General features: G+C 60.8%; 1 protein-coding gene across 10 annotated transcripts in view; it reads left to right on the forward strand.

Annotated features, from left to right (window-relative positions):
- GSE1 (Gse1 coiled-coil protein) overlaps nt 1–12,727 on the forward strand; it is a 504,329-nt gene that overhangs the window by 438,738 nt on the left and 52,864 nt on the right. Inside the window, exon 1 of one of the 10 annotated variants that reach the window (XM_038008198.2) lies at nt 2,354–2,373. The exons of 7 other annotated variants lie outside the window; for them this stretch is intronic. Coding sequence is in view for 2 of the 3 variants with exons in the window: in XM_007994260.3 (XP_007992451.3) it covers nt 3,396–3,402 (7 nt within the window). In the remaining variant the exon portion in view is untranslated. Of the gene's footprint in view, nt 1–2,353; nt 2,374–2,951; nt 3,403–12,727 lie in introns of those variants that run through there. 2 more of the 10 variants (XM_007994260.3, XM_007994256.3) reach the window with 2 other exon arrangements.

A 12,727-nucleotide genomic window follows, 5' to 3' on the forward strand; every position in this document is an offset into this window, starting at 1 on the left:
TCGTGCACAGGTCTGATAGGTCCCAGGACTTGTGGAGGTAGTGCTGGAGTTTGCACCTAGGTGTCACTGAAGCAGGTACCTGAGCCAGGTGAGGGGCTGGGAGCCTGCCTTCCGCTCTTGGAGGCAGTTTAGTTTGGCAGGGGACTCAGGGTGTGAGCAAACGCGCACCAGCCACCAGCATCCTGTTGCCTTGGCACAAAGGACAGTCCGTGATAAGGAGCAGCGCGTGCAGCGTCCCCAGGTCAGGTCTCCTGCTCTGGGAGATGCCCCCGTGGGCCCGGCCCTGGCACCTACCTAGCTCCTTGCAGGCAAATGGGAGTGGAGGATGGGGAGGAGGTCCACGGAAGGAGAGCTGTGCCCAGGAAGGGCTCGCACTATCTGGGGGCGCGGGGCTGTGGGCAGGACGCTGCTTAGGAAGAGAAACGAGGAGGAGCAGGCCTAGAGGGAAATGGAGGGAGGCCAGCCTTAGCCCCAGTGCTGGGAAATTAGGAGTCAAGCGACAAACCTCGTTAACGAGGAGCGCGCCGGCTGCAGGAGAGCAATTCCCACCCTTAAACTCGGAGGCCGTGCTCCGGATTACTAATTTCCGGGGGCCGGGCGCACTGACAGTGAGTGTCATCCATCTCCCCCGTGCCAGCCCGCCTGGTGGCCGCCAGCGTTTCCCGGCCAGGACTCACAGAGCGGCTCGCTGCTGCCCCCCGGCGGCTGCCGGGGTGTCCGGCAGCGCCTTGCTCCCCTAGGCCTACTGGGCTGGGAACGGGAGACTCCAGGTGTGAGCAGTTTGGAGCGTAGCTTGCATGTCACCTGTGTGCGTGATCTTGAGCAACTCAGGGCCTCAACTTTCTTATCTGTGAAACGGGACCAGACCACCCATCTATCTCGCAATCCAGGGGAGCTAGATGTATACGCCGGAGGGATTGGCCGGCTCTAAAAAGTGTGATGCACCTCCCAGTGGCCACTCTACATGTTTTTGTGGTTGGCCGTCGTGGTCCTGCTCCAATGGAGAAAGCTAACCCCACCTTCACCCCTGGCCCAAGGGCCTCTCCAAGGAAGAAGGTAGTAGGCGGTGGCACCGTGTCCCGGTGAGAGACCTGGAGGTGGGGCCTAGGTGTCTACCTGGAGAACTAGGCCGGAGGCAGCTCCCGGCCAGGTGCGAGAGGCTCATTTGCATGCTGTTCCCCTCCCCCAGCCGCCTGTAATCCAGGTGGGAAAGGGGCTGGGCCAGTCCTGGAGGTGAATTTTGTTTTGAAGGCTCCGGGCCAGTCGTCCATTCCTTCCTAACACCTCCCTATCCTCCCCTTCCCCGGCCCGTGACTCCCAGCAGGAGTGGAGGCGCCCCTCCCCCTCCCAGCCCTGGCCGCCTGGGGCCGGGTGAATCCGCGGGCCAGTGCGGGTATAAATTACCCGGGGCCGTGCGGCCGAGCCACCGTGTGGTGCCTAAATTACAGCGTCCGGCCAAGGCCTCAAGGCGGGGCGTCGCCGGGGAGCTGGCGGGTCGTGCGGGGAAGCAGCACCCCCACGCCGTGCCAGGGCCGGCCAGCGTCCGCAGGTAGGAGCCAGTAACGGCCCGACCCGGCCTCGCCGGTCCGTTTTCCTTTTCGTTTGTGGTCGGCCCGGAGCCTTGTGCAAGGCGGGGGGCCGGCCTGCGTGCGCCCCCACCCCGGGGCCCAGGCGTGCTCTCGGTCGGAGGTGGAACGGGGAGCGCGGGTCCTGGGGGCGCCCGCCAGACCCCGCCCCCCGGAGGGCACACAGGCTGGTTCTGCTCCTCGCTGGCGCGGGCCCCGAATGCTCTAGGCCCGCCAGCGTCATCGGGAACAGATGGATGGGGGGTGACAGGCGCCCAGCGCTCGCTCCCGTCGCAATCCGCGCTGGCGCGGGGAGGGGGAGAGAGGAAGGCGGGGGAGGCGGGCCCGCGGGGACGGCAGCGTGCGCGCCTGCCAAGCCTGGCGCGGGCATGTCCCGGGGCAGGTTTGGGGCTGGCAAGAGGGGGCTGAAAGTCGAAACCCGCAGCGCAGGGGCGGCCGCCCAGGGGGTGTTTGTTTGCCCCAGGGCTCAGAAGTAGGGACGCGCTAGATCAGAGGGGTGTTGGAAGAGGACGAGGAGGGAGTGACCCCGGGGCCTCGGAGCCGCCCGGGGAGGTTACAGCCCAGGGCGCCAGAAGGCGGCGGGGGAGGCCTGGCGACCCCTGCCCCCGAGGCCCGCCCCTTTAACCCCGAGCTTCCTGGGAACGCGCCCGCCGCGATTGGGTGGGGGCGGGGCGGGGTGGGCGGAGCCGAGGGTGGGAAGGCTGGGGCCCTCAGTCCCTCTCCGCGCCGCCTGTGGGTGCCCAGGAATTTCAGGACGCTCCCTGAGTCATTCCAGTCAAGTGCCTGGGTGAGGTAGGGTGGGGGGGGTGCCAGGAATGGGGAGGCGCTGCGCTGGGGCCAGAAGCGTAATGGGTCGTGCCAGTTTCTGGAGGCGGGCGACCTCGCCTCTGACCGCAACCCCAGCTACTTAATGATCCCCCTGGCGGAGCGGCGCCTCCGTGGGTTCTCCAGCCCCTGGGCCGTGGGCTCTTTAAAGAACACCCCCCGCAGCGGCCCGCATTGTGGCCTTCCCAAAAGTTACTTAAAACTGGGGGATGGGGTCCCCTATGGAATTTTGAGGCCAAGTTCTTAGTATTCAGCCTTTTCTAGTTGGGGTAATAAGGTCAGGCATGGGGGGTGGGGCTTGGGTACACAGTCTATTTTGTGTCGCCTCCCCCCACCCCACGGGCCACCCGCGCCAAGAAAGTTGTTCTCCAAAAGGCCTCCAGGACACGGAGTTACCCGTCTGCCCATTATTGGGCCTGCTCTGTGCCAGGCACTGTTCTGGGCTCCGGGGACGCGGCTGGGAGACAGGGCTCCTCTCACGTGGCGAGGGTGCTGTGGCTGCTCACTACTTTTAGAGTCAAGTGACCGGTCTTAGCCACCAAGGTCCCCGGGACCCCGGAGCAGTCCAGCCAGGGGCTCCCGGGAGTGTGGGGGTGGCACCTCCGCGGCCCCGCTGGTGTCCTCGCCTCACCTGGCCGGCCGGGCCGGGGAGGGGCGTGTGCCTGGGCGGGTAGACCCGGGCGCCCGTCGGTGCGCGCGCGCGCGCCTGTGTGTTTGCGGCTGAAACCCGACACCTCCCGCTGGCTGAGGTCAGGGAGCCGGGAGCGAGCCAGTGGCCCGGGAGTGGGCGGCGTTGCGTTTGGGTGTGTCCTCGGCGGCGACAGCAGCAGGTGTTTCTTGGCCGGGGCCCCGGAAGCTCCACCTCCCCAGCGGGCCCGAGCTGCCGCCGCCGAGCAGCCCCGGGTGAGATAAGCAGTTTAGACAAACACTGGGCGACGGTGGCTCCAGCATGTGTCAGCCGAGGCGGAGCTGCGGGGCCCTGGCATGAAAGGTGAGCGCGCCGCACTGGGCCGGGGACGCGGGTCCTCCACCCTCCCGGCACCGCACTCTCCTCCTCCAAGTTCGCGGGTTCTGCGGGGGCGGCCGCCAACGGCTCCCGGGCAACTTCCCCGGAGTGTGAGCGGCGATAAGAGCCGGGAGGGCGGGCAGGCGACCAAAGGCCACCCCCTTCCTCCGCCCGCGGGTCGCAGCCTGGGCGGCCTGGCTGCGGGTGGGGGCTCCGGGCTCAGGAGTATGCTCAGTGGGGGGCGGGGGGGGTGCGTAAGTGCGTGCGGACTAGAGGTCAGATAAAGTGGGGGGATGGGGGTGGCAGGGGGAGTTTGTTGTGAGCTGTGGGCGCTGGAGAGCTGGAATGAAAACTTTGCGGCGACGCGGGAGGGAGCGAATGGGGGTGGCTGTGCGCCCCCGCGGCAGGTGCTGGTGACGGCCAAGGAAGCGGGGGGTTCGCTACTGGGGCCGCGCCGGTTGGGGTTTTTGTCTTGCTCCCCTCCCCCTCCCCAACCCCTCATCGCGGGGGAGTTGGTCGGGAGGGCAGAACCGCAGCCTCCCGGGTCTGTGACCCTCACTCCCTGCTTCCCGAGGAAAGGGCGCGCCACGGGCTTGGCCGCTTCTCTCCTCCCTCTCCCCCCACCCCCGGCGGAGCGGCTCCCGACCCCTCCCCTCCCCCCGCAGAAGATGGCTGCCCCAGCCTCGGAGGTGGGAGAGGGATTGCACATCCGCCGCCCCCCACCCGCGCTGGCCTTTTTCCCTCCCCGGTCCTTCCTGCTCCGCCTGGATGCGCTTCCCCGCCCCCAGCCCTCCCGGGCCTTGCGGCCGCGCTGATGGGCGGCGAGTGGCCCGACCGAGTGGAGCCGATTCAATTATATTGCAGCACCAGAGACACCTCCTCGGCCGCCCGCCCGCCTCTCCAGCAGGCTAATTAAATTCCCTTCATGGAGGCGGAGCGGGAGTGGAGCTCACCCTCCCTGCGCCCGCCCACCCCCAGCTTCCCGCCTCCCCTCCCCAGCGCCGGGTGGGGGACCAGGGGGCCACTTAGAAATGTACAGTGGAGACTCCAGGCGCAGGCCATAGGGAGGGGGTTCCCAGATCGCGGGCAGGGATACCGCGACACCCCCACTGGATGGGGGGGTGGAGGCTGTGCTCCTTCCACGTGGTGGGCCGGGGGCCTGGTTGCAGTGTCCGTGTGAGATCCGAGGGCAGCATGCTGGCGGTGTGGGAGCACCTGCCGGGTTCCCAGCTGGGCGGTGGATGCCAGCCGGAGTTGAGTCGGTTTGGCTCTTAAAAACTATCTTTTGTCTGCAAAGTGCGTTTAAAACACACTAAACCCCTGGTAACCGCTGCAGTGCCTTATCTGGGGCCTGAGGGGTAGGGGCCCACACAGGTTGGCGTTTGGAAACAAAAAGCGGGACCACCAAATGGAAAGAGAGTTCCTTTTGTAAAAGGCGCCTGAACAAAAGGCCCAGCCGCACTCCGGGTGGGAGCGTCCCCGCCTAAGCCGATTTCTAGGAGGCGGGGGACAATGGGGCAGAGAGAAGGTCTTGGTGGGGCGCTTTGAAATGTGCCCCCTGGTTGGCCGCCTCGTCTTCTCCCCTGGGATTCTGTGCCCCCGTCCCCCGGCAGGGGTGGAAGGGGCACCCAGGTGAGCAGCCTTCCCCGGCCTCCCTCGGTGTTGCTTAAGCTTGGGGCACTTCAGTGTTGCTCACCCTGTGTTTACGGCCGCCTCCACCAGCAGGGACGGCAGAACCTGAGGCACAGGCTGTGCCTGACTCAGCCGCCACGCCACAGGTGAGGGGCCCAGGGCGCAGGCTCCGACGGCGGCGTGTGTCATCCCGGCCGCCGGCTGTGCAGGGAGCCGCCCCGCCCAGGTAGACTCGGGAGCGCTGGAAGAGGCCCTGGCGTGCAAGAGCAGCGACCTCGGTGCTTCCTAAGACTTTCTGAGACAGCCAGCCCCGTGTGGGCAGCGTTCCTGATCTCCTGCGGGCCGGGTGCGAGGATGGCTTTTGTCACTCTGGCAGCAGCAGCCACCAAAGCCAAGAGGGGAAGCAGGGGAAGCTGGAGCCAACCACGGTTTTGACGCTTGGAGTTTTCTTTCCTGGAGCTTTGGGGGTGGTGGTGCCGTGCCAGAGCTGGTGAGAGCCCGCCAGGAGCCTCTGGTGACCTAGGGTCAGCCCCGCCTTGGGAAGGGAGGTCGGGAAGTCCTGGTTCTAGGCACAGTGAGGCTGAGCTCAAAACATGGAAGGCAACAAGCTGGCCACTGTGGCGCAGGCCCTGAGCTGTTTGGGACGGTTTTTAGGATCCTGGAGTGTCAGAGTTCAAAGGGACTTGTAGATCTCCAAACTCGGTGTTTTAAAACTGCTACTGGCCAGGCCTTTCCAAGCCCAATTAAGCCACAGCGTCTGGGTTCCTGACCCGGGTCTGGGGGTTGTCAGAGCTCCCCACCTGATCCTAACGTACAGAATGGGGACAAACTGGGGCCTGGGGCCCGGCGTAGGGCTGACACCACGCTCACAGCAGGAAGCCTCCTCTGATGGCCCCGTGAGCCCTCCCCTCCAGCAGTCACTTCCCTGTCTCTGGGGGAAGTTCAGGGGCTGCAGATCTGAGTGCCTTGTGGTTTCAGAGCAGAAGCCAAGCCTGCCTGTGGGCTCAGCATCGCCGGCCCAAGGAAGAGCCAAGTCTGCACAGCGCCACTCTGTGGCAGACCAGGGTCCTGCACCTCTGAGCTAGAGATCCACTCCCCCCACCTCCCCCCACCCCACCCCCGTCCCTGGAGTGCCAAATTCCCCTTGAGCCCCCTGGAGCAGGTACCGTCTATCCTCCCTTGCTTTGAAGGAGGCGGACCCGGGGGACTTTGGGCTCAGAGCCCCACGCTGAGGGGCAGGAGCTGGTGCTTCCCACTTTTCTGGGAGAGTGCGGGTAAGCTAGAGGCCTGGCTGCTACCATTTTCCTGCCCTCAGGAACTCGCAGGGGCTTGTGGAGTTGGCTAGCAGGGCAGGTTTTTTCTGGCCCCACCTGAAGCCTTGGAATTCCCAGCCCGGGTTACTCGAAGTCCAAGGATCAAACCCCACAATCGGGCTGGAGTTGGATGGGAACTCTCTCCGGGTAGCATGTGAATTGCCTCTGTTGTGGCAACAGCAGGGTCCTCGAAAACCACAGGGTTTCCCCTCCCTTTCCTGGTGTGCTAGGAGAACTGTTTTTGAACCTGCAGAGATCCATGTTGCAGGTGACATTTCAGCTTGGTAGCTGTGCTGAAGCCTGGCCAGCTGGCTTTAATTCCTCCCCCCGTGGAGTCTCAGATCTCAGTGGCCTCACTGAGTGCGGTGTGGGATGCCGTGCTGCTGGCTTCACTTCCGCACGCTGGCCTTTCTCCCCCGGCTGAGGCCACAGCCTGGGAGGTGACGTTTCTGAGTGTCCCTGTCAATGAGAATTTATTGAGCTCCTCCTCTGAACCCAGCCGTGTGCTTGCTGCTGGGAGGTGTACAGACAGATAAAACAGGAGCGTGGCCAAAAGCAGCCCTTTGCACGCCTGCCAAATGCACACTCGGGGGCCTTTTAATCTTGCTTCTGCAGCTCTGATCCCCCACCAGCCTCTTCTCTCACACCCTCAGCTCCAGCCAGACGAAACCACACGCCGTTCTCGCCACTCCTGCGTTTGGCCACGTCCCTGTCCTAGCATGGGCCATCCTGTCTGCCTGGGATTCTCCCGTCCACTGCAAAGCCCACCTGTCCCTGAGGCCAGTCCACCTGCCCTTCCTGACCCGATGCCTCCCTCGCCTCCATACTCCCATGCCCATCCCATGTCTGGAAACAAGTTCAGAGGGGAAGTGAGAGCTGCCCCCAGGAGGCTGGGGCGGAGCCGAGGCCTGGAGGAAGGAGCCATAGATGAGGGCAGGGCTGGTGCTGGAAAGGGCTTCTGCGTTTACCCTCACCTGCGCCTGCAAAGCATCTGTGGAAAGAAAGGGTTAGGCTGCACTGGAGGCTTTTGTGGGTCCCTGTCACTTGGGGTTTCTAGGGAGGCAGGTGGAGGAAGCAGGGAGCCTCCAGCCTAGGGGTCTCTCCTGGCTGCACTTCTGAATCACCTGGGGGGCTTTTCAAAGCGCCCAGTGCCCAGGCTGTACTGCCAAGCAGTTCAGCCCAAACCTCCGGGGGACGAAGCCTGGGCATCCATGTTTAAACCCCCAAGTGACTGCCATGTGCAGCTCAAGCTGAGACCCTGGCTCTGCTTTCTTCCAGAGCAGCTTCCTCGTCACCGGGGGGCCAGGGTGGGAACTTTTCAGTGCTTGGCCCTCCTACTCCAGAAGGGCCTTCTGCTGGGGGCAGCGATGTGGGTAGGAATTCCGTCCCCTGGGAAGATGGGCTGATGCCGTTTAAGGAGACTTGGGGTCTGGTCTCTCCTCCCACCTGGGAAGCCAGAGACCGCCTTGCTTGCCCTGGAATTGGATGGAGAACCCTGATGACTCAGAAATGGACATCTCCCCTCTACCCCACCTCCCCCGCAGGACGGGGCACCTCTCACCTGGCTGCTCTCTGGATGTCTGTGGGCCGTGTGTTAACCCCAGGCAGAATCCTGAAGGTCGTTCTTGCCTGGCCCAGGTGGGCTTTGAGCCCTTCTAGAGGGGCTTTCAATGCAGAGTCCCATTGGCATGGGTGGATTCGTGTTCGCCCGCATCTCTGGCCAGGCCTTCCAATTCTGGAACCGGTTCCTCCAGCTGGAGGACTTGACGTATGTGTTATCGTGGTTTTGGGATCGCTGGACTGAGGCGGCGTGAGGTGGGTTCATGCTAATGGTGATGTAGACCCTCCCACTTTAATCATCACATCCTCACCACCACCCCAGTGTTCTCATCTGTAAGACGAGGATACAGAGGCCCTCTGGCAGTTGAGGGTGAGGATAAGATGCTGTAATGTTTGCCACATGCCCCTGACGGGTAAATGACAGATGCGGGTGAGGGTTGAGAAGGCCTGGAGCGTGGGGTGAGCGCCTGGTGAGTGTCAGCTGTTACTGTGTTGATCGGTGCATCTGACGGTCCATATCTGCCTCTTGCTTAGCTTGTGTGACTTCGGGCACTTGTGTTCTGGGCCTCAGTCTTCTAATCTGTAGAATAGGAATGACAATGTCACTTGTATCCTGAGGCTGTTGAGGGTTGAAGGCTTTATTACCAGGTGCCCAATGCAGCACCTGACACAGGCTCGGCAAAGCCTTGTGGCTGCTCCTGTTGCTGCTGCTGCTGCGGTTTTTGTTTTAATTAGAGACAGGGTCTTGCTCTGTTGCCTGGGCTGGAGCGCAGTGGTGCGACCACAGCTCATGAGAACCTCAAACTCCTGGGCTCAAGTGATCCTGCTGCTGCAGCCTCCTGAGAAGTTGGAACCACTGGTGCCTGTGCCACCACACCTGGTTAATTAGGAAATTTTTTTGTGTGGAGACAGGGTGTCACTGTGTTGCCCAGGGTGGTCTCAAAACTCCTGATCTTGGGTGATCCTTCCGTCTCAGCCTCCCAAAGTACTGAAGTTACAGGCGTGAGCCACTGTGTCCAGCTTGGCTTTAATTTACAAAGCTCCAAGGCTGTGTTCCGCTACCCTCAACTCACTCCCTTGCAGTGTTGGGAGTGGCCCCTTCTCCCACCAAGACTGGAGCTGCTTTTTCTGCCCAAAGGCACAAGGCACCACAGCAGACCCAGCCGACCCCTCTGCTGGGCTGTAGCAGCTAGAGGTTCTTTTCGGGAGCCTCATCGCCCCCTCAGGCTGACACGCAGGCCACTCTGCACCCTTGGTGACTGGGACTCAGGGCCCAGGTGGCGGGAGGTGCTTCAACAAACTGTCCCTCCCCCAGCCCTGCCCTTCCTGCGCTCGGATGGTGGGTCTGTGGCCGCAGGCAGCAATGAAGGGTATTGATCGCCCAGCTTTTGGTTGAGCAGTATTGATGTTGGACAGGTTAAGCCGTCCCAAAGGAAAATCTATGTGTCAAGCTGAGCACAAGACAGCTCGCCAGTGGGGGCTGGGGGGCGGGGCACAGCCTTAGGGGTCTCTTCTGTGCTAATCCTGAGTCTTTTATCTTCTGGGTTGGGGGGCAAAGCCTGGGGGTGCCAAGCGATGCCCCACAGCCCCCAAGGGGATCTGGAGGGATGGCAGGCGCCCTTACGTGGTGTGATCTGTGGGCAGATGGTGTGCCGGCCAGGTCTTGATCCCACTTAAGGAGTTGTCTCTGGGATTTAGTAACCAGATGGGAAAGACTGTATTTCTGTATCCAGAGGTGCTTCGACTGCCGGCCTATGAGGGTCACGCCGTGGGCTGTGCGCCAGGCATGGTGGGGGGATATTCTCACTCCGGTGTGCTCCTCCTCCCCGGGGAGGGACTGACTTGCTGGGTAGGGTTTATCCCCATTTAGCCATCCACCAGAGAAGAAAGGGGCCCCAGGGACCCATATCCTGCCTGTAGTCACACAGCTGGTAATTGGTAGAGGAGTAGAAACCCACACCATGAGGTTCCCACTCCAGCCTCCTCACCCAACTCCCACCCTGTCTCCGTTAGAGCCTGGAGAGAGGTCACCAGCTGCTTCAGAAGGCCCTGTTATTAACCTGGGCTTCTTACGGGGTGCAGTGGCTCAAGCCTGTAATTCCAGCACTCTGGGAGGCCGAGGCAGGTGAATTGCTTGAGCTCTGAAGTTCAAGACCCCCCTCTACAAAAAAATTGAAAAGTAAAAAAATAACTAGCCAGGCATGGTGGGATGTGCCTGTGGTCCCAGCTACTCAGGAAGGATCACTTGAGCCCAGGAGCTCGAGGCTGCCTGCAATGAGCTGTGATTGCACCACTGCACCCCAGCCTGGGTGACAGAGCAAGACTCTTGTCTCAACAAAAAAAAAACAAAACAAAATTAAACTGAGCTGCCTCACCCAGTCTCGGGATGTGAGTGGATTCTTCCAACTGAATTCCCAGTGTACATTTATCTTTGAGTGTATTTTTGTAATGTTTTTGCATTTGACATGTGGTATTTTTTCCATTCACTTAAATATACGAGGATCCACTAGACAGCCGATGCTATACTGGGTGTTGAAGACACAAAGTGGAATGCGGTTCAAGCAAAAATTCTCAGCCAGATGGGAGCATTGGAGAGACTTCCGCCTCCCAGAGGCTGCCATCCACGCGGTCGGTCGTCTCTGCCGCCCATCAGGAGGGTGTGGTTAGTCACCCCGTAACAGATAAGAAAACAGGGTTTCGGAATCGGCCCTTGTGGAATGCCTGGGCCAAGCCCCACTCAGCCCTGCATCTCTGAGCTGTTGGGGAACCTGTTTAGATAGTCTCAGCCCAGGGTCTCTGCGCTGTTCTCGGCCCTGGGTCTCTGTGCTGTTCTCGGCCCTGGGTCTCTGTGATGTTGGGAACCATTTACATGATCTTGGCCCTGGGTCTCTGTGCTGTTCTCGGCCCTGGGTCTCTGTGATGTTGGGAATCATTTACATGGTCTCGGCCCTGGGTCTCTGCGCTGTTCTCGGCCCTGGGTCTCTGTGATGTTGGGAACCATTTACATGATCTTGGCCCTGGGTCTCTGTGCTGTTCTCGGCCCTGGGTCTCTGTGATGTTGGGAATCATTTACATGGTCTCGGCCCTGGGTCTCTGCGCTGTTCTCAGCCCTGGGTCTCTGCGCTGTTCTCGGCCCTGGGTCTCTGTGATGTTGGGAACCGTTTACATGATCTTGGCCCTGGGTCTCTGCGCTGTTCTCGGCCCTGGGTCTCTGTGATGTTGGGAACCGTTTACATGATCTTGGCCCTGGGTCTCTGTGCTGTTCTCGGCCCTGGGTCTCTGTGATGTTGGGAACTGTTTACATGATCTTGGCCCTGGGTCTCTGTGCTGTTCTCGGCCCTGGGTCTCTGTGATATTGGAAACCGTTTACATGGTCTCGGCCCTGGGTCTCTGTGGTGTTGGGAACCGTTTACATCGTCTTGGCCCTGGATCTCTGCGGTGTTGGGGACCGTTTAGATGGTCTCGGCCCTGGGGGTCTCTGGTGTTGGGAACCATTTATCTGTGCTATTGGGGACCTGCTTAGATCGTCTCTTGGAAAAGGTTTGTGGCCTCCCCTGTGCCTGGGTTTGCAGGGAGTGGAGGTGTGCGCTGAGATCGGATCTGTTTTAAATGAAGCTGATGTCCCGGCCTCCTTTTTTGAATACAGTCTTATCGTTTTACAACTTGTTTCCACTTAAATGTACATCTTACAAGACTTTATAGGACTAAGGAAGTTAATCCATCCTTAGCAGGGATGCCAGACCCCTGGAGCCTATCACCTGGGCACAGGGAGGACATTTTAACTAAGCGGCTGGTTTCCAGTTTGAGACTGGTTGGGATCCTGCGGAGGGGCTCCGAATCCACTCACAGCAGGACTGTGTCTGCTTGGATGCTGGAGCTGGGGTTTCTCCAGCCACGGCTGGCGTTGTGGACCGTGGGGTTTTGTGTCATCCATGTCTGTTATCCACCGGAGAGACTGTTGCGTTCATTCTGCCAGATTACCCTTGAAGAAGCCGGGGAGGGGAGGGCGCTCCTGCTCACCTCTGCTTACCTGCCCACCTCGGGCTCATTCTTCCCACCCCACACCCCCCAGGGGGCCTTCAGGACAGGAGACATAGCCTGGACTACTTGTCATGGCGCAGCAAGAACTTCGTTACCAGTCCTGGTGGGCAGAGACTGCCAACTCCCAACAGCCAGGTCTGGACCTGACTGGGCAACTTACAAGTTCGTCACTGGGGTTCTGGAGGGGTGTGTGAGAATTACAGAATCATTTAGACTGAAGCAGTCAGTCATTCAGCAGTTGCAGGATGATTGTGGCCAGAGAAAGTGGCCAATTTGCCCTTTTTGGTGGCTGAGTTGGATGAGGGAGTCCAGGACTCCTGGCACATGACTGTTGTGGGGGCTTTTCTCAGATAGCCCCATTCCAAAGTCCATGTTGGCTGCGGGGTCATTCATTTTTTCCAGTGAGGCATTTAGTGATGTCTGGGCACCGCACGTAGGGCTTTGAAGATGGGAGAGGAGTCTGGATGAGGAAGCACCATTAGAACTTGGATCATTCTGGGCCCTTTCTTTTTCACCCTGTATTTCCTCTGTCCGGGCAGGTCATATTGCGGGAGGGTGTTCGTACTCATGGGTTGCTGCTTAGGGAACCCGGTGCTGTGGGAGTTTGTGGCCTGGGTTCACGGATGCTGCACATCTTCAAGCACATACTCCCACGGGGTTTACAGACGGGCTCTGTGAACTTGGTAAAACTGTATGTAACATGCAGTAGGTGTATTTTCCTGGGGAGAGGGTCTGGTCTGCCACTTTGAACCATCTTGAGAGTA

The sequence above is a fragment of the Chlorocebus sabaeus genome, chromosome 5 (assembly GCF_047675955.1).
Source record: "Chlorocebus sabaeus isolate Y175 chromosome 5, mChlSab1.0.hap1, whole genome shotgun sequence".
NCBI classification, from domain to species: Eukaryota; Metazoa; Chordata; class Mammalia; order Primates; family Cercopithecidae; genus Chlorocebus; species Chlorocebus sabaeus.